At 43.0% G+C, this 23,276-nt stretch overlaps 1 protein-coding gene across 1 annotated transcript in view; it reads left to right on the forward strand.

Moving 5' to 3' along the window:
* LOC308330676 (uncharacterized protein) overlaps positions 1-23,276 on the forward strand; it is a 94,644-nt gene that overhangs the window by 23,954 nt on the left and 47,414 nt on the right. Inside the window, exons 4-5 of the mRNA XM_080785640.1 lie at positions 20,809-20,942; positions 21,260-21,332. Of these exons, the coding sequence (XP_080641766.1) occupies positions 20,809-20,942; positions 21,260-21,304 (179 nt within the window). The 3' untranslated portion in view covers positions 21,305-21,332. The remainder of the gene's footprint in view (positions 1-20,808; positions 20,943-21,259; positions 21,333-23,276) is intronic.

Raw genomic sequence — 23,276 nt, forward strand, 5'->3', positions numbered from 1 at the left:
TACTTACAGTGAGACAAAGCTTACACTCGAACATAATGTACAATTCAGTTGAGGAATTATTTTCTAAATAGAATTCCTCAATAAAATAAAATGAATCAAATTCCTAAATAAAATAACATTTGTTTATTCTAAACAAAACATGGCCTACTGGCCATGTTTTGTTCTCTGCCAGTTTTCCTCCACGTTTTGTCCATGCCATATTCTTTTAGATGTTTGATATTCTGCAATATTACCTTCAGAGGAAATAGAAAATAAATGCACAATTTACCAATCAAGAACCGTGATCAATAGGTTTGTAGAGATAATGCAACAATAGTTTGTAGAAATGATTATTTTGTACATTCTTGAAGGAAAAAGCCTAGGCTATAATGTTTCCCTAGAATCTGTGCTGTAACTTCAGTGTGGATTTAGAGTTTTGAGTATACTGCCTGGCCAAAAGATGGCAATGTTGCAGTGCTGAATTCCAAATGAGACTCGCTTGACCCTCCATCAGATTGGCCACTGCCTTCCCTGGTAGCAGTCTTGTCTCCAAACTAGTTCAGAAATTTGTCATCCTCACACAGGCTACAATTGCACTGAATTGTAAGAACTGTTGTCTGCCGCTAAAGTTCCCGCACAAAAGTTGATTATGCAGAGGACGAATCTAAAGACCCATCTGGTTGTGTAGACTAGAGTAAAGGGAACTGGGCCACAATGCATTGAAAATATTTTACAGTTTTATGTTTGTAAATACTTTATTAGGTACAATTTTGATTGGATGCCATTGCTTTAATTCTGTAGTTTTTATGAGCTTGGGTTTTGGAGACAGAAGGAGTTGTCATATCTTCTTTGCTGCTTTTATAGCTGTGAATAAATTAAAGAATTTGAACTTTTTTAATGCAAATATTCTGTACCATCACTTTATTTGTGCAGTTTGCATGATATGAAATTGGTTCAGCAAGAGAAAGTGTTGTATGGACTTGTATGTTTTTATTCTTCTATTTCCTTGAGTGTTTCTGGGTAATTACAGACAGTAGGAAGGCACTGTGAACCCAGCAGGCAAGCAATTGGGCAGCTATTATAGGAATAAAATGTGCCTCTGTAAATGGATTATAGAGCTAGGTCACTCAGTGAAAGGGTTAAATGAACACGGCTGTTGAAAATAAATTGTCGATTTGCCACTCAACAAAATTACATCCTTCTCTGATGCTCAGATAGAGGATTGGGAAGAAGTCGTAGGGTTTCACTAATGATGAACTAAGTGCTTCAGTTCAAGATAGCTCTGGGGAAAAAAGAAAAAACATCTTTTTAACTTTGGACCCGCTCATGGTCTACTCCTGAAGAACACTTGTTTGTTATGTTGTTTTGAAAGTAGCAGGAATAGAACTCTCTCCCATGGCCACTTTGCTGGTCTTTATTATTGGTCACATCAGGCTTATTGCCTTTAAACTGTCACCACTGTGAATGCTGCTTCTCTCATGGGATTCTCCTCAGGGACTCGTGTGAGAGCCCGGCTGGCTGGGACTACTCAGCTCTGTTGCATGTGTGCGCTCCTGTGACATGCTGTACTCACAGCACTGTGACAGAGCTTATTCACACTAATTTACATATGAAACAATCACTCTGACATTCAAAATATCTGCGTAAGTGAGATGTGCCACTGTTTACAGTGCATCACTTACAAGATCAATTAATCAGGCATTTATCGTTCTGTTCATTACTGCAGCTGTGCCATGCTCTCTGTTTTAGGCCTCGAGAGTGGGACACTGTGGACCCACCCCCCCCCACCATTTTGAACTACTGCATTCCATTGGGGTATAAATTGCATTCTACAATAGGCTGTGGATGTTTTAGTGCATAAGGTCAATACATATGAAGAATACAACAGCTGAATGCTGGTCGAGGCCAGTCAGGTAGTCTCTATGCCCCAGGCAACTGTTGTTTATTGGCTATTGTATTAAAGCAAACCTGTGCCAGGAACAGGTTCAAATAAAAATCCCACACAGAGAGATACAAGCATCAATATTTATCATGGAGAAAACAGTCTTTTCCCTCATTATTCCTTGTAAACAGACGAAAAAGGAAATCCTGATTTAAATGTGTGAGGGACTTGTCATCTTAATTTAAATGAATCCACATTGATCTATATCTCTATATCTCTATATCTCTCTATCTATCTATCTATCTATCTATCTATCTATCTATCTATCTATCTATCTATCTATCTATCTATCTATCTATCTATCTATCTATCTATCTATCTATTCACACACACACACACACACACACACACACACACACACACACACACACACAGACACACAAGTATCTGTACCGATTATCTATTTATTGATCGCATGCATGAAATTTCACAATAATTTGTATTATTTTATATGATATTGTAAAATATCCATTTTTAAATGCTGCAGCCGTCTTGTGAAGTATGACAAACGGTGTGTGGCAATGGGGGAAAAGACTTGATCTGAAGTGTATAGAAATCCCCAGATTTAGCCACGAGGAGTGTGATTTTTCTGCTCCTGAGCCTAATCCCACCATTCCTCCACCTCTCCTCTCCCCTATGCCAGTCACATTTTCTAATTAGCTTTCCCTGTGGAGGAAGAAGATGGATTATATTTTAATATCTGGGCCTAAAATTAGTTTATATTTTAGCAAGTTAGCACTTCTTAGAAGTTGATTTACTCTTGAAGCTGTAAAAGCCGTGAGCTTGCAATTAATCATTCTCTCCGGTCTTGTTCTCAAGGAAACAGAGAGGCTACAGTGTCACTAGCAGGATCACAATAGGTAAACACCTAATTTACACTATTTAGAAATCACTTCTCTAGTATTGTACAATGCATGACACTCGCTCCCCCGATTGTTCTGCCCTGCTCCAGTTATTAATTACAGTACACTTTTAACAAAGCGACATTGTCTATGACTAATCATCGACACGGCATGATTAAAGACGTTCCTCGCGTTTCTGAATTACTTCCTTCCCCGTCGCTCCTGTGTTCATTCATGAGCAACATGGCACTGTTTCTTCTTTTCCTTGTGGTCAAGGAGTCGGTTTTGCTGTTATCCGATTACCGGCGTCCTAAGAGGCTTTCACGGGCCCATCCATCAAGCCTAAGGGGCAGAGGGAGAGCCTCGACAAGGCTGCTGTACTGATGTAAAGCACCCAAGGTTTCCACCAGTGTAATTGTGGAGTGCGCAGGAAAATCCGGAGTCTTAATTGAACCCAGAGAGTGTAAAAATGTATCCTTCACTGGTCAGTATTTTTAATACTCTCTGAGCTGAATTAATAGTCCAGATTTAGTAGTCCTTTTATTATCTGATGATGCACTCTGTACCCTTTTTTGTTATTTTTACCTTAAATAACAAAGAAAAATCTAATTACAATAACAAGTTCTTGATTAACCAAAGTTATTAGATTTTCTTTCACCCTCTAAAATTACATACTGTATGACAAAGTATGAATCTGGATTAAGTGGTTAAAATTGCATCCACACGGAGTACTGCAGGTGTTCACTTGATGGAAAGTTTGTCGGAAGATAATAGAATCTAGAGCCGCGGAAGCGTGCCTGACAGAGGAGCAGGTGCGTAGATGCTGCAGGTCTCCTCCCAACCAGTCTTCCTTCACATCCCCACATCAGCCTCAGAGTGACAAGAGCATCTCCTCCTGTGTAAGCCTGGATCTGGCAGAGCTTTGGCATGGCGTTTGCTGACTGGAGCGGTGTCGAGAGGGGTGTAGGGGGGGGGAGGGTTTGAGATCATCGGCATCTCTCCCAGGGAGATGAGCAGCACAGGCCAATTTCATATGCAGGGCTCGGCCCCTGGGTCTGGGTGGAGGTGGTTTGGGTCCACCCAGTATCCTGGCTTCATTAATCATCCCGCCATGGCTTACCGGCAAACCCCCTCTCCGCCCTCTCCTAGACAACCCCTCGGATTACACAGAGCCAGCGAAATGTCAGCCCAAATCTGAGTCTTGATGCAGATAATCATTTCAATAATATTTCTCCATTTGTGCCCCTGATGCCAAGGGAATAGAGCTTTTCCACTGTCAGGTAGCACATAAGAGTACAGTTGGTGGGAATACTTGACTCTGAGCCAGATGGCTTAGCTGTGCTCGCAGCATATGTTCAACAAGCAGACCTGTGCTGGGCACACGTCATTGTTTTATTAATTTGCAGCAGCCAAGAATGTATACAGTATTTACCTGACCCCCCCACACACCTCATGCCATTCTCTTGGCCCCCCAATGTTACCAATAGAGAAGTTATTGAGACTAGGCTTTATTAGTATTTGCAGGATGTGGAAACCATGATGAGCATTCTTAGTTGATAGCTTAATATATTACATGCTAAATGTCTTAAGAGACTGATATTGTCTTGATAGTTGAAACTATTACAATATAACAAATGTTCCTTTCTGCAAAATGTTAGCTTGCTACTTACAGTATTATGTCAAGAACATATGGGTGCATTAGATTTTATTTTACAATGTCAATATTTTTTAACCAAAATATGCCTAATCAAAGTCAAAGACATGTTGATATACTGTACAGTACGTTTAATTTACACCATTGTGGCACTGGTCGCTCCAAAGCAAATTGACCATTTAGATGCATGAGTATGCTTGGGTGCAAGACAAAAGAAACATGTACTGCACAGGGGTCCAAATGTATTCATTACCACTAAGTTAAAGTTCCCTTTATAACAGCCCTGTGATCTGCAATCCTGGGAGTTCTTCTTTCAGTGACTTATGGTGGTGCGAGCGGGAGAGGGAGGAGGGGCGCCGGAAATGTCAATAGAAATAGTAAGTGTGAGAGGGAAGGCCTGCCTAATTAGTGCCCATTTAGATTTTATGACGGCTCTGAGATCTGCTCCTCCTGACAGAGAGCACTATAGTTGCATATTGTCCTAGCCTGAGGGAACCATAGGGAAATCCAGATTTATTGTACCTATCATACCAGCATATTTCATTTGCCATTATGAGATGCCACCTCACAATGATGCTGGATTATTTATTACAGATTAAATTGTGGGACCTAGCTGGTTGAGGAAGATTCCAGGGGTACCATTCCTCTTATTAACTTCTTCATTACCGGCCTCTCTGTGTTCCAAAGGCTTCCTCCTTCCTACCTGTGTTAACAAATACATTACAGATTGGACAAAGCTTAAACAGTTTTTCCTATGCCTCCGTTTGCTTCAAAACTTTAGAATTTATTTCTTCTATTTAGGGAAGATAATAACGCATTCCTTGTATCTGCATTTATCAAAATCTAGGTGTCCGTATTTTCAGATTTGCTGCAAATGTGTTTGTTAATAGCCATCATAATTAAGCAGATGGAAATCATGAACATCTCAATCATTGTGAATTGTCGCTCACAGTTGGATTTAAATTAATTAAAATCGACATTGTGCCTTTTGTATTATCCGCTAGCATTCCATTCATGTGCTTTAATTTAGCATTTATGCATATTATTGCATTGCATATCATTATGTCCTTCAAGCCTTGCCTAACTCTGCCTTGCTTTCATCCTTCTGTCTCTCTTCAGTAGCCAGATGCTCCAGTGGTTTTATGTCTTTTGTGCACGAGGTAATGTTTATTTACTATATCCCTTAAACCCTCGGATGTTGGCATTTATCCTATTTACACATCAGTATTACTTCTCCATGAAGGCCTTGAGAGTTGCATTTAAGTCGTCGTGTAGGGGCGGTATTAAAAATGCACTCCATACGACCGCGAGGGGAGATCGTCTGGGAATAGCTGGGCCCTGGACTCCCATTACCCAGTATAAAAGTGTCAGCCACTTTAATTACATTCATGCCTTTCCCCAGTCCATTTTACTGCAGCCGCAATCTGATTTCTTGCACAGCTCTCAAGCCCTGTCTCACCCGCTTACCCATCGGTGGTGGTGAGATTAGCATCTAACTTGCGTTTTTTGTAGTCTGTAGTCCTGAGTCTATTGAACTGAACAGATGATATATGAGTCAGATGATTCGCCATGTGTCGTCTGGTGGAGACATTACAGGTGTTTGTGGTAGTTCATGGATCTTCAGTCACAGACTGCATGCATCACAGTAATGTATCTGCAGCTTGGTTTGCTCAATGACAACTTGATGAGTATCCGTCACTGCATTGTTGTGAAATTCCTTCATGTTTATTTAACTCGGAAGAGTGCACGGATGGAACCTTACGCTTATGGGTCCATTTGTTCATTAAGATTGTACACTCAGTCACCTAAATATCAGTGCTCCCATCGGAAAGGTGTAGACATGGTTACATACAGGACACCTACACAGAGGGGGGGAGGAGGTGGTTGGGGTGGAGTTGGGGGGTGGTCAGCCTCTGCCGTTAGCCAGTTCAGAAGAGACAGTGTCACTTACTGTTTCACGGGGACGCTTCGTGACCTTCTGGGAGCGAAAGCGAGATGCTCGCTTGTTTATCCCGAGCCATGGATCAGTGCTTGGAATACGTCTACATCCTCTCAGCCAATTTCACACAGGGGAGGCCGCGGCGTGGGCGGCCGACACAAGCCGCTTCCCCTGGACGATGAGGCCCATCCCTCACACTTGTCCCCTTGTCTGTCTGTGACTGGAGGTGCAGCAGAGACACCAAGACACACTAACTGCTCCACTGGGCCATAGAGGCGTCCCATCCCGGGATGGGGGGGTGCCATGTTGGGACAAGCCTCTGATTCTGGCTTCATCTAAGAGAGGATGATTTAATCATGCCAAAAACGTCTCAAATCATAGAGGAATTTATCACTTTATTAACACTACCAGGATGTTACTTTTTGAGGTGCGCTAGCCCCTCTTATACACAGCTTTGTGTGTGTTTTTGTAGCACGGAATGTGATGATTTGATTGGCTAATCACGGAATGTGATGTATGATGATAAGAGCGCCCCTCACTCCACACAAGTGTGCTTTTTGAGTGGCGCAACCACTCCAAGGAACAGCAACAGCACCTAAACTATGTGACTATGTTTAGAGTACCAGTAGTGGCAAAAATGCCGCTGTTGTGCCAGAAACAGAGAGAGATAGTGCTGCACTGTTGCCTGCTAATGAGAGAGAGAGAGAGAGAGAGAGAGAGAGAGAGGAGCAGGGGGAGAGGAGAGTTGCACCACTCAGTTCACACGGGTGTGATTGTTTCATCATTCATCATTCAAGAGTAAACTGTAAAATGCTGAAAATGGATCTCACTGGATCACCACTGGAAAAGCAGTGTTTTGTAGATCACACCTAGACCAGTTTAAAGAGGGGAAGCTTTGGCCTAAAAGGTTAGAGGAGCATGCTAGTGGCTGGAAAGTTGTTGGTTGGATCCTCGATACCCGCTATTGAAGTGGATGAGAAACACTCGTCCCTACCTCGACACCCGCTGTTGAAGTGGATGAGAAACACTCGTCCCTACCTCGATACCTGCTGTTGAAGTGGATGAGAAACACTCGTCCCTACCTCGATACCCGCTGTTGAAGTGGATGAGAAACACTCGTCCCTACCTCGATACCCGCTGTTGAAGTGGATGAGAAACACTCGTCCCTACCTCGATACCCACTGTTGAAGTGGATGAGAAACACTCGTCCCTACCTCGATACCCGCTGTTGAAGTGGATGAGAAACACTCGTCCCTACCTCGATACCCGCTGTTGAAGTGGATGAGAAACACTCGTCCCTACCTCGATACCCACTGTTGAAGTGGATGAGAAACACTCGTCCCTACCTCGATACCCACTGTTGAAGTGGATGAGAAACACTCGTCCCTACCTCGATACCCGCTGTTGAAGTGGATGAGAAACACTCGTCCCTACCTCGATACCCGCTGTTGAAGTGGATGAGAAACACTCGTCCCTACCTCGATACCTGCTGTTGAAGTGGATGAGAAACACTCGTCCCTACCTCGATACCCGCTGTTGAAGTGGATGAGAAACACTCGTCCCTACCTCGATACCCGCTGTTGAAGTGGATGAGAAACACTCGTCCCTACCTCGATACCCGCTGTTGACGTAATTGATGGGCGCAGTGAGAGGACATAAAGCACTCAGGTGAATTATCAGGGAAGTAATTAATTACCTCTAATGATTTGATCGTGACAAGCACGTTTGCCATAAAAGCTATTTATGATGTACATTAAGGTCTGGCTTTTCTTAATGCTAAGATTCACGCACACATCAGTCATTAGAAAATAAATACAAACAATTCTGCAGTCCTCTAATTAGAAAATATATACGGGATTTATACTGAGTGGTCCTATCGTTTTTTTATTTATTTTTATTTTTTGCATTAACGATCAAATTCTAATCAAACCTCAGTCAGTGATCCCACTTCAGACCAACACACTCTTCCTGAATGAGGCCACTTCACTTCATGCCCAATTGATCTAATTACGTAGAGAAATCTCTCTCTCTCTCTCTCTCTCTCTCTCTCTCTCCATTTCTTCTTTACTCCCTCACTCTGTGTGGTTGGTTCCTGTTACAATTCTGCTGCTCAGTTAATTAAGTGTTCATTTTCTATCACAGTGGTCGACCTGGGAAGACAATCCAATATCTTGTCTTTCAAGAAGACTCCTTCAAACGTTTTGTCTCCCTCTCTGTTCCTTTTTCTAAATGGACGAGCCATGGGGAACTCCAGCCTCCGCGTCTTACGGCTATGCTTCTTGCCTTGCAATCAGCGACCCCTGTTACTCAATTATGGGGTGTGAATTTGGGGTCTTTGGTGACCTTCTCCCGGTGATCCTACCACTGACCCTTCAATAAGAGTGCAGCCTTCCCACACACACTGCTTTGTGTGTTGCATCACATTTTTCATTTGGGGGATTTTTATGAAGGAAGAAAATGAAAGGAAGCGGGTCACCCACGTTGTGTTACCGCATCTCCCCACTTCAGAGGCTGTGAACAGCGGCCCGGTGTTTGCTTTGATTCTGTGTAGGGCGCGCCGTACGGTCAAGGGTCAGAGGCCAGAGGAAGCATCACTCTTCTTGTAGGCAATCATATCTAGCTTTGTGCTCCCTGTACCCCGACACTTGGGGTGGCAGCGTAAAGGCTGCCCGGTGCCTTGTTGCAACACCACACTCCACCAAAGGCGTCTTTTGATTTCCACAGCATCAAGTTCTACTTTCTTTGTTCTTTTCATGAACTTCATTAATCCTGCAGCCAAATTCAGTTGGTGCAGGGCAAATTCAGTTGGAGCTTCACCCAGTAGATGGTTGTGATTATTGCTCTGGGGAGAGCTGTTGGGGGTTAAGAGTTGCTCAGGGACATGTCTACTTGGACACATAGACATGGGCAGGCCAGGAGGCGAACTGGTGACCTTATTACACAGGCTGGCTTCTCTACCCACTAAGCTACGGCCACCCCCCAGGATAGTTTTATCCTTGAAGACTCAGTTTGGCTCTGTTTTCTGTAGGACTCATTTTTACATTGTTGCACAGCCGTATTGGTCCAGAAGTATAAACTGGGCTTAAGCAGCAAACTGGTGATTCCTTATGTACAGTGCCTCTGCATTAAAAGCTCTTAAGGTTTCAAGATGACACCCCGGCCGGCTGTGTGGGGCGGTTAAAGGTGATGCAAAGATTACAGCTATTTACTGAATTATCTGTCTGTGAGACTACCTTCATATTTCTGCATACATTACCTTGAGCTTGAGTTTAAAGAGCGATTGCTCAGAACGAGGGAGTTAAAGAGGCAATTACATAATGAAATGGGCCATCAATTCTGTTCCTGGCCTTTTTCTCTTTGAACAGCGATGGCCCAGATATCCCTGGTTTAGCTGACCCAGTAGAAGTACAACTGTTTGTATTAAACTCTCCTTTATCAAAGGACCCTGCGAGGCGGCATGGGTCTGTCTGGCTTTCTATCTCCATCCCATAATTCAGTTATTAATTACCGTTGCTCTCACAGCTGTGGCAGCGGCCATTGTATTTACTGGGTTTCCATGGCAACCCCAGCCCATTTATATGCTTTGTGTCAGTATTAAGACCTGTATTCTAATGGGCTCCATCTAAATATAGCAGCGTCTCATAACGTGGGGGTCGTTGTATTGAAAACAACAGTGAACACTGCTGCGTAACGGACAGTATTAGTATTCCCGGACGGGTAATATTCAGCCTACCCACCAGAGCACATGGAAACGTAGAAAATGTGTCCTTTCCTTTGATTAAATCTGAAAAGAATTTTGCAAATATATGTTATATTATTATTATTTATTTATTTTAATATTATTTATTATCTCACAGGCATTCGTTGTTGCATTGTTGGATAACGAGGGCAACAATTTTGAATGCCGGGTGATAATTTGTTTATATCATAGCCTTAAAGGGACATTTCACCGCTTGAAGAAACTGCAGGCACTCAAAGTATTTGTAGTAGTTAACGGTAGCACAATCTAAAATGTTCACCCTATGGCCAGAACAATTATGTAGTCTGTGTGTTTGACTAGGGTTTGACTGGATTGCTGAATTTCTACAATGACCATAATGCTTTGGTGCACTGCTCCTCCTTGTGGAGAGGGGGAGGGTTGTCTTACTGACACCATAGACATAAAAAGGTAGACGCCTCCATCGGCTCTGGGGTGTGTGTCTCTCTTGAAGGCAACATAGAGGCAAGATTTCCCGAAATTCCTTGCGAAGCATAGCGGAAGCTTGCCAAGCTTCCACGTGCGTAATGGAAGGAGACCTTCGGTAGTCCAATCAGAGACAATGTAAACATTTCATGCCAATAGAGCTCTCTTCGATTTAATTAATATACCGGTAGGTCCCGGAAAAGATGCGCTGTGATTTGCCAGTATTGGCCATGCGGATTGGCCTTCCGCACTTCCATTGACTTCCGCCTTCGTTGAAGACACAGCTCCAATGCACTGCAGCTCACTTCACACGTATGTGATTTGTTTTAGAGGGGCGCTAGCATTGTATCATGGTAAAAAGATAATAACATAAATTGACAAATTAATTCATGAAGAAGTATATTAATTTTTTATTGGATGATGTACGACGACAAGAGCGCTCCTCACTTCACACAGATTTTTGAGGGGCGCTATCCCCTATACAGCTTTTGTCCCCACATGTCTCAATATTTGCCATTGACAATGAAAGGAGAAATTAGGTCAAATGTCCGCCAAATATGACGTAAATTTGTACGATGACAAGAGCGCCCCTCACTTCACACGGGTGTGATTTGTTTATGTAACAAAGGGAAAAAGGGTCCATCCCTGCTTCTTCTCACTCCCAGCAAAGTAATTTCTAATGGAAATGTTTAGTGCAGATCCTTATATGGACATTCAGTATAGCATCTCTGTTAAGACAAGACTATAAAGACTGTCTGAGAATGGCGTTGGGGAGGCTTGCGCCCGGAGGGCCTTCTGGAACAGGCAAGGAGGCCTGTTCCTCACCCTCTGTATGTTGTTACTCTGCTGAATCTTCTTAATAAATTCTCAATACTTCACCCTTCACACTTCACACTTCAACAGGTTGTGGTTATGGAAAATGTTGACGACTTAATGTTTGTCTCCAGTGTGGACATGCTGGTGTCTCCTCAGTTGACTCAACTGACTGAAACTCTTCACGGGTGTGATTTTTATTTTTTTGAGGGGCCTCCTATGCCCAACTTTGTGCATCTGTGTGTACCCCATAATGATTTGATTGGCTGAGCACGGAATGTGATGTATGATGATATTCACATATTTAGTTTAAAATATCTATGACTGAGACATGTGGTCCAGGATGGAAATGAGACCAGATTACACACATAAAAAACCCCAGGAAAATGTTTCTTGTGTCCTAAACATCATTAAAATAAGATCTGGTTGCAAAAGGGGTGAAGTGGCCCTTTAAGTATTCACAAAGGCAATGAGAAAATAGAATTTTAATAGACTAATAGACCTTACTGTCAATGAGCAACTGCCCCGGTCAATACAATTATAGTCCACTGGGACTCCTTGACACTGTGGGGAGGGAGTTGTGCGGATGAACTCCAGTGTCTCCTCAGCAGATCTAGCAGAGTTCTAACAAACCACCCGCAGAAGCCATGTTTGGTGGCAGAGTTCTGTCCATGTTTGGTGGCAGAGTTCTGTCCATGTTTGTTGGTGTCAGAGTTCTGTCCATGTTTGGTGGCAGAGTTCTGTCTATGTTTGGTGGCAGAGTTCTGTCCATGTTTGGTGGCAGAGTTCTGTCCATGTTTGGTGGCAGAGTTCTGTCCATGTTTGGTGGCAGAGTTCTGTCCATGTTTGGCATAGTGAGTTCCTTCAGCAGCAAGGTGGGTTGCATTGGCATTTTAGCATGCGCTGATTCAGCGTACGCTAATCACCTTTTTGGTTGTTTCATCCCCCTCTCAAATGAACTAAAGTCATTATATACTTTGTTGTGCAGCGAATAGCGAAAATATCTGCCCTATTATAAGCTCACAATGCGTTGCATCACAATGTGTTGTGCATATTTGCACAGTTGTTGTTTTTATTGAAAGATTATTTTTTCTTACAAAAAATAAAAAATGCCAGGGTTAAAGTGGTTAAGACTGTACGCACGCACGCACATAATGTTTTAATTCCTACGCTATTTTGTACTCTGTATATCAATGTTGATCTAGCTGTGTTGCGTTTTACTATTGGCCTTTAAAAGGTCTCTTATCCTTAAAACGGTAGGTCAACTCCTCTCTAGCGCCCTACCCTTTCACTGTAGGCTTACATCACATTCTATTCTGGGTAATAGAAGTTTCCATGGACTCTTTAGACAGTGAGAGACCCACACATCCACCTAATAGCCTGTTCTCCTGTGTTCTGCACAGTAATGTGGCTCTAGTCAACTTTGTCCTTCCGGCGAGGAGAGTCAATGCGTGTAGAGATAGTCAGTGGCTAGTCGGGTACCAAACAGGACCTACCTTCTGTCACCGCCTCCAGCCCTGGGCCCAACGGCAACCTGCTGCCAGGCCTACGTGCTCTGCCAGTTGTACTTTTTAATTGGCCATCTGGGGAAAGCTGGATCTAGTGGCTGGATATTAATCAGTAAATTAACCCAGCCATAATACAACTCCCTCCCAGTGGAGGCCCAGCAGCTGTGGGCAGGCAGCAGAGAGGAGAGGGAGGAACAGAGAGGTGAAAGAGAGAGAGAGAGAGAAGCATGTGGGCTGGAGGACATGCAAAGGGAGGCTCCCAAAAGGGCCCGTCCGTGATTGAACATCTCCACAGTGTCCCCTGCCACTCCCCTGTCTGCAGCGCCAGTGACCCCCAATTTGTCTGACAATCACATGGAGGATTATCTCCCAACATGCCAGCGCAGATGTCACAGGTAGCCCCCTCTCGCTAACGACAAACCTTGGATATTCAGCCTCACACTTCTGCAGGCCAAAACCGACAGCTGTATTGAAAGCTGCAACGATTGAAATGAGAGTGTTCTATAAAAGTTCAGGAAGAGGTTATATGTCTGTGTGGTCTTTCTGTGTGGAGAGCGCGTGTGTATGTATGTGTGTGCGTGCGTGCGTGCATGCATGCGTGTGTGCGTGTGTGCGTGCATCCGTGCACGTTTTTGTATCATTAGTGTGTTTGACTGACTGGAATCACTGGCTGTCCCCAGAGCCGGCCAATTAAAAGGCTAATGAATATACAACAGCTAATTATTATAAATTAGCTAAATTATCAAAATGACCTCTGCGTATACAGTTGTTTCCATGCTTATTGAGAATTGCTATTGCGCTTAAGGTTGCTGGTAAAAGATGTATGCTATTTACTGTTAAGATATTACATTAAAATGCAGTTGTGTTCTAATAAAACCTCCGCATCACACATCGTGGACAAGGAAGGTGTCACTTTTCTCAAATTGTCATTTGTGTGAGGGAGGAGCCCACAGTGGCAGCATGCTTTTAAGAGTACTTAAAATGGGAGATACGTTTCAGAAACCTTTTGAAGGCCAACTTCAGAGATACTTCTGGAAGCTTTTCCAGTTCCACCCGAAATGCATATTAATAGAGCACTTCACAAAAGCATCACGCATGTTTGTGAAACCCTCCACATTGGTGGCATACAGGAACGCAACAGACCAGTACAGTTTGAGTATAACACTAATATTTACGCAATACAAGCAGTGATATAGTTGACTTACTCTTACAGAACATTGCCGTTCAAAAAAACAGCAGTTGATTTCACAATACATCATAGCAAAGCAACCATTACACAAAGACCCTGCACCTTTTATATTCATGCATAACAAACACAAAGACTCGTAGGACCATAGTGCTCATGCCATCTGACCCTATGGCGGGCTTTTATGGCGTGATGTCATCACACTCCATCGTCATAAATGAACCACCTGACTTTTCCGCTTGGCCGTCGATAAATTTCCAAAGGGGCCTCGGTTATACGTCGCTACTCCACTGTGCCCGAGATGGACATGAAATAATTACCATGCAAGGAGTTGCGCGTTTCACTTTCTAATTTTAAGGGTCAACAGCATTTTAATACCAGTTTAAACACACACCCAATGTTTTTTATGATGCATGTACAAGCGGCTTTTGATAGCTTAACCAGCCAAGCATGGTTAAAGAGAGAACCCTTTGCAGCTGCTTCCAAGACCCACTTAATTTAGTTCCCTGACCCCGGCTCACCTGAGTCTGCATGGAAATCATAATGCAATTCAAGTGTGAAGAAAAATGATATACTGTGTATTTACCCTAAATATTTATGCAGGACTTACTAACAGCCATGCTTGCTTCTAATAAAAGGGACAGCGATGCCTTGTAACATTGGCAATGCTAGGTTGCAGCTACATCGCCTGGGGCCATTTTTCCCCAACATTATCATTTTCATTGGATTCAATACAGTGCAGGGCTTCTAGTGTTTACAGCGCCGGCCCATATATGCCTTAGGGGTTTTAGAGAGCCATTTTGGATTATTCAGAGCTTTGCTTGGACATTTTAACTTCATTGTCAAATAAATGTGATGGTCCAAAGAGCCATAGCCTATTGTGCTCCAAAAGATGAAAAACACAAGTGAGATGCATCTCGCACTAGTTTATATTTACTACCTTCCACAAAATATGAGATATGACTCCTATCCAGACCTTAGAGACCCACTATTACCTCTGATAGTCCCTCACCTAAGGAAGGGGGATTGGCCTGTGAGGATGCACTGTACGTAGAACCCCTTTGTGATTTTATTCTTCCTTTCCGCTCCTATTTTTCTTTCGACCCAAGGTTGCAATTCAGTCAAAGTGACAGCTGCTGTGGGGGGGCCCAACAATGTGTCTATTGCTCAACATCACAAGTATCTCCTGACCTGAAGATGTCACACACTACCTGAGGGACAAAAAGCCACGCTGGAAATAGACACAATAGGGTAAAAGAGGTATCTGTTCCTCTGAACAGCGGGCACAGCTGCACTGGGTTTTGTTATTCTGCAATTGAGTTCATAAGGACGCATGTCAATAGTTATTAGTTCCCTAACAAGAGGATCATTGGAGTCCTTTAACAGCAAAGTGAACCTCCCTTAGGCAAAATCATGTTCTATTTTTCCAGAGCGGAGGCCTGTACAGTAGGCGAGGTAAGAATCTTCCAGAGGCCTATTAGAGAAGCTGTATAAAGAGTCAAGCAGAAGGGTGTCTCATCAGTGCTGATAACAGGGTATCTGGTCAGGTCATTAGCTCTCCTCTTATTGAATTCTTCCAGCCAAATAGACCAAATGAAGCTAAATAAAGCTATAGATGGTGAGCAGCCCTACATCCTATTAATAATATGCTGCCACCTCGCCCCCACCCCTCCTTCCAACAAATACGGGCCCCAGCTCTCTCTCTCTCGCTCTGTCTGTCTGTCTGTCTGTCTGTCTGTCTGTCTCTCTCTCTCTCTCTCCCCCCCCACTACTACCCACTCTATTCTTTCTCAGTCCCTCTGTGTATCAGATTCACTGGTCCCTGTACTCCCCTTCGCTCCCTCCTGTCCTCCGTCCCTCCCTCCCTTCATCCCTCACTTTCTCCTCGGCTGGGGCCCCTAATGGCGAGCGTGTACAGCAGCTCTGACACCATCACATCTGCTGGCAGAGAAAGTCTCTCCCTCACCACACAGCCTGCTAATGAGATCTTCCCCCCATTTAATTAATACCATAAGAATTTTAATTCTGACTGAATCAATTTAATGTGATGTGATTTTGTCAGCTCTATTCCCCAAGTAAGGGGGGAAAAAACAGAGCGGGCCCTGATGCTTATTACATACATCATTTCACGGGCTCTGCATTCCCTGCTGACTTAAACAAATTCTAATTAAGACTAATTAAAGCATCATTTATGAAAACGCTTGTGATAGTTATGCAAACATTCTGGGTGGGTATGCTCTGCATGATAATTACCCCCCGGTTTAAATTAAGACCTGTTCCCCGGCAATTATGCCAGCCACACACCAGTACCTCATGGAAGCCGCTCTTTATTCAATTCCTGCAATTAAATGTGAGACCCCAGGCTTATGAACTATCCGCTCCAAATGCATTTCTTAAGAAGGAATATGGGTGTTTATGTGTCATTCCCCCCTTCTCTGTTATAGGTGGAATAAATGTTGTCTGTGCGGGGTTCTGTACGAGAGCTGCAACAGGGTTAAAGTGTGGATCATAAAGCAGACGGTAGTGAGTGATATCCAAGCCGACACCTGCTGTCTTTTGGTTGAGGTGATTAGTGTGTGTTTTCTAGGTGGGATCTCATCACGTTAACGCTGCTGAGGCAGATGTGAGCAGACTGCACTGTCTCAGATCTCACATCTCTGCTTGCAGATGATTTTGTTTCTCACAGGAAACGTTCCAAACACACAGTCCCGGTTGTCTGTACACAGTAGTTTTGTGAAGCGCTTTGATTTTCACTAGATTGCGCACTAGATGCCCCTTACACACCTTTTTACAAACTTGCATATTGTTATCTTCAAAGAAAACTCTTATCTTCAAAGAAAAGACTACCCATGCTTTAACTGAATTAGAGCCCGACCGATGCCAATCCCGATTTTGGACAGTCCTAGACCACCAAATACTGATGTTTTGACCGATATTCTGTCCAAAATTGACACATTTTCTAAATCTATTTGTGAAATTTAGATTTGGTTAAAGTTATATTTGAGAACATTTAAATTATATTGTACGTTTAAAGAAAATCACACTCATGTGAAGTGATAGAACGTGTTGTATAGAACGAAACCAGTCACAAGATATTGGCCACATGACATCTCACGTCGTCAATGTTTGTTTAACTGCTGTAAACAAACCATACAAGTCCATAGACTTGGTTGCCATTAGATTTTTGTTAAAAGTGCTCTACACAAACATTAAAGGTCCATAGACTTGGCTGTCATATGACATAATTTCAAAAGCCGGTCATTGGAGGGGTGCACAAATAATTATTTAACCACTGAAGTTCACAACTTTTAAGTAATATTTTTGAAAATATAAAAAATCAGGGATGGTAGGTTGAACAGTAAGGACACATCGGCTGCATAATTGCTGACTATCTGACTTGATGTCCATTTGGATCAAAGTGTCTACCAACAAAAACATTATTAGGTTTTGGAGCAAACTGTCAGAGGGGACCTCCACACTTTAGAGGCTGAGAATAACATGAATGTTGATGGATATTACAGGGGCAGGTTTTTCTCTCTACGGATGAATGTGCTGATCTGGCTGCTTATGTCAGCTAGCTGTTAACAGACATCCTGCAGAATGCTGTTCTTTTATCAGGCTGTTAGCAGGCATTTTCACTATGACGCCATTACACCTAATCTGCTCTGTTGATACAGCAGCACCCTCCCAGGCCCTGCACATGCATTGTTTCACAGTGCTCAAGATCAGGCTATTTTTATATCAGCTTGTGTTGTTTGAGTTATTTTCAGTGCCTATAATAAAGTACAATAAATAATAATGTATATAACATATTTGTATGTTAAAATCCTATACAAAATACATATATTATTGCGAACTTACTATGAGACCTAGCAGATCATGTCTGTCTGTCTGTGTGTGTGTCCGTGTGTCCCCCCTTTGTGCCCATATATGGAGCTGAGTGATTTGTTTGTGATTGATGCAACACACTTCATATTTGGACGTATAGCTGCTTTGGGGACTCCTTATATGGTTATGGCTAAGTTAAAAACGTAACTTAAAAAAATAATAACTTAAAAAAAAATCTTAAAAAAACCCAAATATGTTCGAGCTGCGTTCGCTTCCCGCGTTTGCGTGTCTTACTGGTTATTAGGGTTCAAGCCCGAAGGGGCGAAGACCTCTTATTGTTTTCGTAACGATTTTTCTCATTCCGCGATTTTTCACAGTTTTGGCACTTCTGTGCTGTCGTTATCCATGCGCCGACGTGCATCAGGACATATCACACCATTGCGACGAACGCTACCGACCCATTTGTCTCGAGTCTCGACCCATTTGTGTGGTTTGGGCTATAGATCTCCCAATGAATGAATTATATAATCTGCTCTATCCTCTCCGTCAAAGATTTTTGTAGCCTGGTTAACCACTCCCCCTTGAAATCGCATTTCCTTTCATTTGGGTGGAGTCTGGACCCTGCTAATGCATGGTTTGCTGCGGGAGTACACTGGCCTACTTGGAACGATGCAAGTTGGGAATACATGCCCCAGACAGTTAGTATGTCCGTGTCCCTTTTATGCCCATATATGGGGTTCTGTGTCAGGCAAGGCCAAATATGGGGTGTTGTGATGTCAGAACAGACCAGCTCCATATATGGACCCTGTCCAGAGCCCGGGCAGAGGCCTTTTGTGGCAGTTCTGGACAACCGTGAGTCCGACCATCTCGACACCAGGCACCCCACTCCCTGTGGGGGTGCGGCAGGGGCGGTTTTTACCGCTACGCAAACTACGCAGCTGCGTAGAGCCCCGACGGCTAGAGGCCCCGAGAGTTCTCCCTGAAAAATGTTTAATATCGCAGCCCCGCCAGCCCGTTCCGTCGCAGACTCGCACTTGACTCGCAGACTCGCAGTCGTTCGCCTATTGCGGTCGGTTAGGGGGGCCCCCCTAGGGGGGGCTCCGACGGCCCATGGCGTCGCTTCCTCGGCGTCACTTCTTCATGATCCTCCCCCGTTAAGCGACGCCCGGTCGCGGCCGTCCGTCCCGTCGTGGGCTCCCCTGTTGGTCTTTGTCCCCCTATACTGCGCCTCAAACCCGGCCGTTTCAACGTGGAAATAATGTTGCAAAACAAAACAACAACAATCATACAGCCTAGACTGTCAGGAAAGGAATAGGACCTTGGCGCAAAACGTCATATTTACCCTGCACTTCAATAACAAAAGTGTGTTCTTACATGATCCTCCATTTTACGATTTAAACTCTAGGTGAGTAAATTAATTTAATATGAAAGTTTTCAGTGACGTAAATTGCAGATCATTCTCCTGTCGAAAATGATTGTTTGGGTATTAATACCAATTGAAATTACAACAAATAGGCTTCCTCTACCAATAAGGTGTTCAGTGAGTGTGTCATGCATTTGCATATGTTCTCTGGTTGCATTTTCTGCTGCATCAGTTTGTTGTTCATTTGCGTTTGTACTAGTTTAGTTGAATGAGTGAGTCAGAGTGCAACTAAGAGCAACACCAATCATGAAACGAGTTTACCCCAGTGGATCTCATTAAGACAAGAAAAAGAAAAAAGCTGAAATGCTCCGGGCTTCTTTACCCAAGCTAACAAGTTATTTCAAGCCAGCAGAAGAACCCAACCCAATTTTTAGAGGAGAGAGAGCAAGAGGAAGTGTTGCACCAGGAGGCTAATGTAGACACTAACAATAACAATGAGGTTGGTTCTGAGGCTGCAACTACTAGTCGATTGACTACAAGTGAGTTTGCTGCTACTAGGGCTGCTAGCATCACTGCATCAGTGATGATGATGATGATGAAGACGATGCTGATGATGATGATGATGCATTAGATGTTTGACACAGGGGTGAAAAATGGGTTACAAAATCGTGGGATAAAAAATATAAAAAATAAAATAAAATAAAAGTATTTGAAATGAAATAAAACATTAACTTTTCAAGATTTCAATTCAGAAATAGCTAAAAATAATTCAGAATTTCAATTTAAAAAAAAGCAAAAATAGCAGATCTACTAGATCAAAATTTTGATCTCAAAGTGCACCGGATTGAAGCATTTTCATGGCAAATTTACAGATTTTTCTGGACCCCGGGAGGGGCTAGCGCCCCCCCGGACCCCCCCCGGCGTGGCAATGAGGGGGCCCCTAAAAAAAGGTTTGCTTACAGCCCCCTGTTTGCTAAATCCGGCCCTGGGGTGCGGAACGCGTGTGTCGAATTTGAAGTGGGTGGGACGAACGGTTCTCGAGTTACGTGGATTACAGCCATACACACGTACAAACAGAGACATGGTGCATTTATAGATATCATTTAATAGAGGAGTATCCTCTATTAAACTATTTACTTCCTATTTAGTAAGTATTTCTTCTAAATAGATTTTTGGCAACTTTGATCACCTATCAACAAAAGTAGACCAAAAGTTTGCTAAGCAAGCGATGATGGCATACAATGAAATAAACCTTATTTAGCATTTGCTGGTGCGTACAGATATAATGCTGATCAGATGTGAAGCTCTCTATATATGCTCTTAGAATACTCTCTAATGCTTTTAATAAAGTTATTGCTTCTCTGCACTCGGCTGGCGTGACACTGCGATGTTTATGTGTTTGCACAACACTTATCACTTCTGTCATGTTTGTTTACTTTTCCTGCTGTCTTCGATTTTAGCGACGCCTGGGCTATATTGCTTTTTACTTCTTGGGAGGCAGCTGGTTCAATAAAATGAGATTTTCTTTTTAAATAAATAAACGAACGGCGGTGACTCTATTCCCCAATCAGGTGCTGGCGAGGCGGAAGGAAGTCAGGCTGTGTGGGGAGTATGCAGGCTCCAGTTCCGCCCACGTCCCGTTTTGTGTACTGCCTTGTCCCTGTACATACAGATGGCACGGTGCTGCTCCCAGATTTCATTTGAGGTAATCTAATCCTTTCACTGCTCCCACTAGAAAAGAGGAGTATTAGCAGCCATATGTCAACCAGATTTGTCAGATTATTCATTACAATTAATTGCTGCGCTCACTTAAGGCCTTTAAGGCTGCGAATTGCTCCGAAATCTATTGCAAACACAAAAATTATGAGTAAAAAGTCTTTGGCCCTGTCATTCAAATTTCAGGCTGACCTTTAGCGGAGGCTGGCTGTTCTGAGGGAGGCAGGAGGGAGAGCCTTTCTAATTGGTGTTGCTTCAGCCCTTTTGTTATTTTTATTTTATTTTATTTTATTTTTCTCCAACCAGGTAGAATGTCTGTTGGTGAAGATGAACAGCACTGGTCCACAATGATTACTTCCACTGCCCAATGTAGTTAAAGGTAGGCTACTCAATTTTGTTAAAATGCTTACTTTAATTGCATGTAATAATAATTGGAAATTTACTTTATTGTTGGGACCCACCAACACTGTAGTTGCTAGATTTCTCCACACTGTCAACTGAATTTCAATGTGGACCTTTGTCGAAGGTTGGCTGCAAGGCAGCCTAATAGCCACCTGAATTAATGTGCTGTCCAAGGATATGAGCCATAATACTTTGGTGATTAATGTTTCACTGGTGCTCTGCTCCCATAGTTAGGGCTCAGACCCCAGAGATAAACTATTCACTATGCACTCAAATCACATTCAGCCAATGCAAAAAAACTAAGCTAGATTTTCCTTTCTTTTTATTTTTCAAGGAAAAAAGGTTGATTTTTATAATTTCATTAGTAGACACAAATCTGGGTAGAAAAGAAATGTATACATCATTTTTAAATCACTCCTCCCAATCACACTGAGTAGTCCTCGAAGAGAAAGTCACATCAAATTACAACGTTATGATTGACATGAAATCCATGTGGCTGATTCATTGCTGATGAAATATTTTGGTTAATTATGGAGTTGAGGCACTAGAGGAGTGATTCTAAGCCTGTTTGATTGGCCCACTTAATTGTGCTTTATGAGATGGGGGCTTACCTAGCAGGGCTTGGAGACTCAGTGTTAGGGTTGAAGTGGGTGGAGAAAATCTCTCCCAGGTCATATTACCCAGGCCAGAGTTAATGAGAAGGTGGAGGTAAGAGAATCCATCACCATATCAAACCACACATCACTCTTTTTGCCTCCGATTCTCTCTTCTTCTCCACGTTGACTGGCATTAGGACGATACAACATTGTCACATTGCCAGTTACCTAACGTCTAATAATAAACCGGTGAGCAAGATAAATTATTAAATAAATATAGCCTGAAGTCTGAGGACAAATACAATTCTAGTGGCTTTGATATTCACTTCCTTATTACACAAATTATTATATTGACCACAACAGACTCATGGTGAAATGTTCAACAAGTTGATGTCAGATCCATGATCTCAATACAGTATGATATACAGTCGCAATACTGTACTCATACAGTATAGTATGTTGACCAACAAATGACCTGATTTAAACCACACGAACCCCAGCGGCCCTATTCTGGTCATGCTATAATAGGCGAACATTTGGGAAACATAGGTGAACATTTGCTGAATATCTACAAGCTCACAACGTGTCGCAACACGTGTGTTATGAGCTTGAAGATCGGCTATTTTCAGCAAAGATTTGTTGTTGAACAAAGGAGGGGATAAGTATCGACCCCGGTCAACAAATAAGGTTTTAAGTGGTTAACAAATATAATTAGACGAGCCATTCCAGTCCAGTCATTTCTGGTTTTGGCCACAGACAAAAGAACCTGTGCGCCTCTCTCTACTTCTTATTCTACAAGATGTCTCAGCCTGCCTCGAGTGCCCCAGAGCGGTTCGATGAGATCTTGTATCCACCTGTGTATCGGAGGGGGGAAGGAGCCGTTTTTATATTTCAGATTCTCCCCTACACATGGCACCGGGTGGATCGATTCGCTCAGCGGCGGATGCCTGGTCTCGTCTCGTCACTGTACTCCTGTCGACAGACACATCCTCATTATACTACAGTACGGTTGCCACTAAAAGGTCATTCTCCCAGAACATAATCACACACAATCAAAACCACAAACTTCATATATCAAGGAGACAGTAAATAGCCTATAGTTTATTTTCTACCACCACAGAACTGTGTTCAGTATATTCATAATCTGGGGGTGGAGGATACTATGAATTTATAAATAAAAATAAAACGTAACGTGACGTAACTATGTACTGTACTTTGTTGACCAGCGTCCCCCAGGGGTGTATACTAGGCATCCTACTTTTTTCATTCTACACCAAATCTTTTAGCTGAAAATAGTCGAGTTACACACTTACATCGACGTGTGT

This window comes from Protomyctophum bolini (assembly GCF_963924005.1).
Source record: "Protomyctophum bolini genome assembly, chromosome: 16".
NCBI classification, from domain to species: Eukaryota; Metazoa; Chordata; class Actinopteri; order Myctophiformes; family Myctophidae; genus Protomyctophum; species Protomyctophum bolini.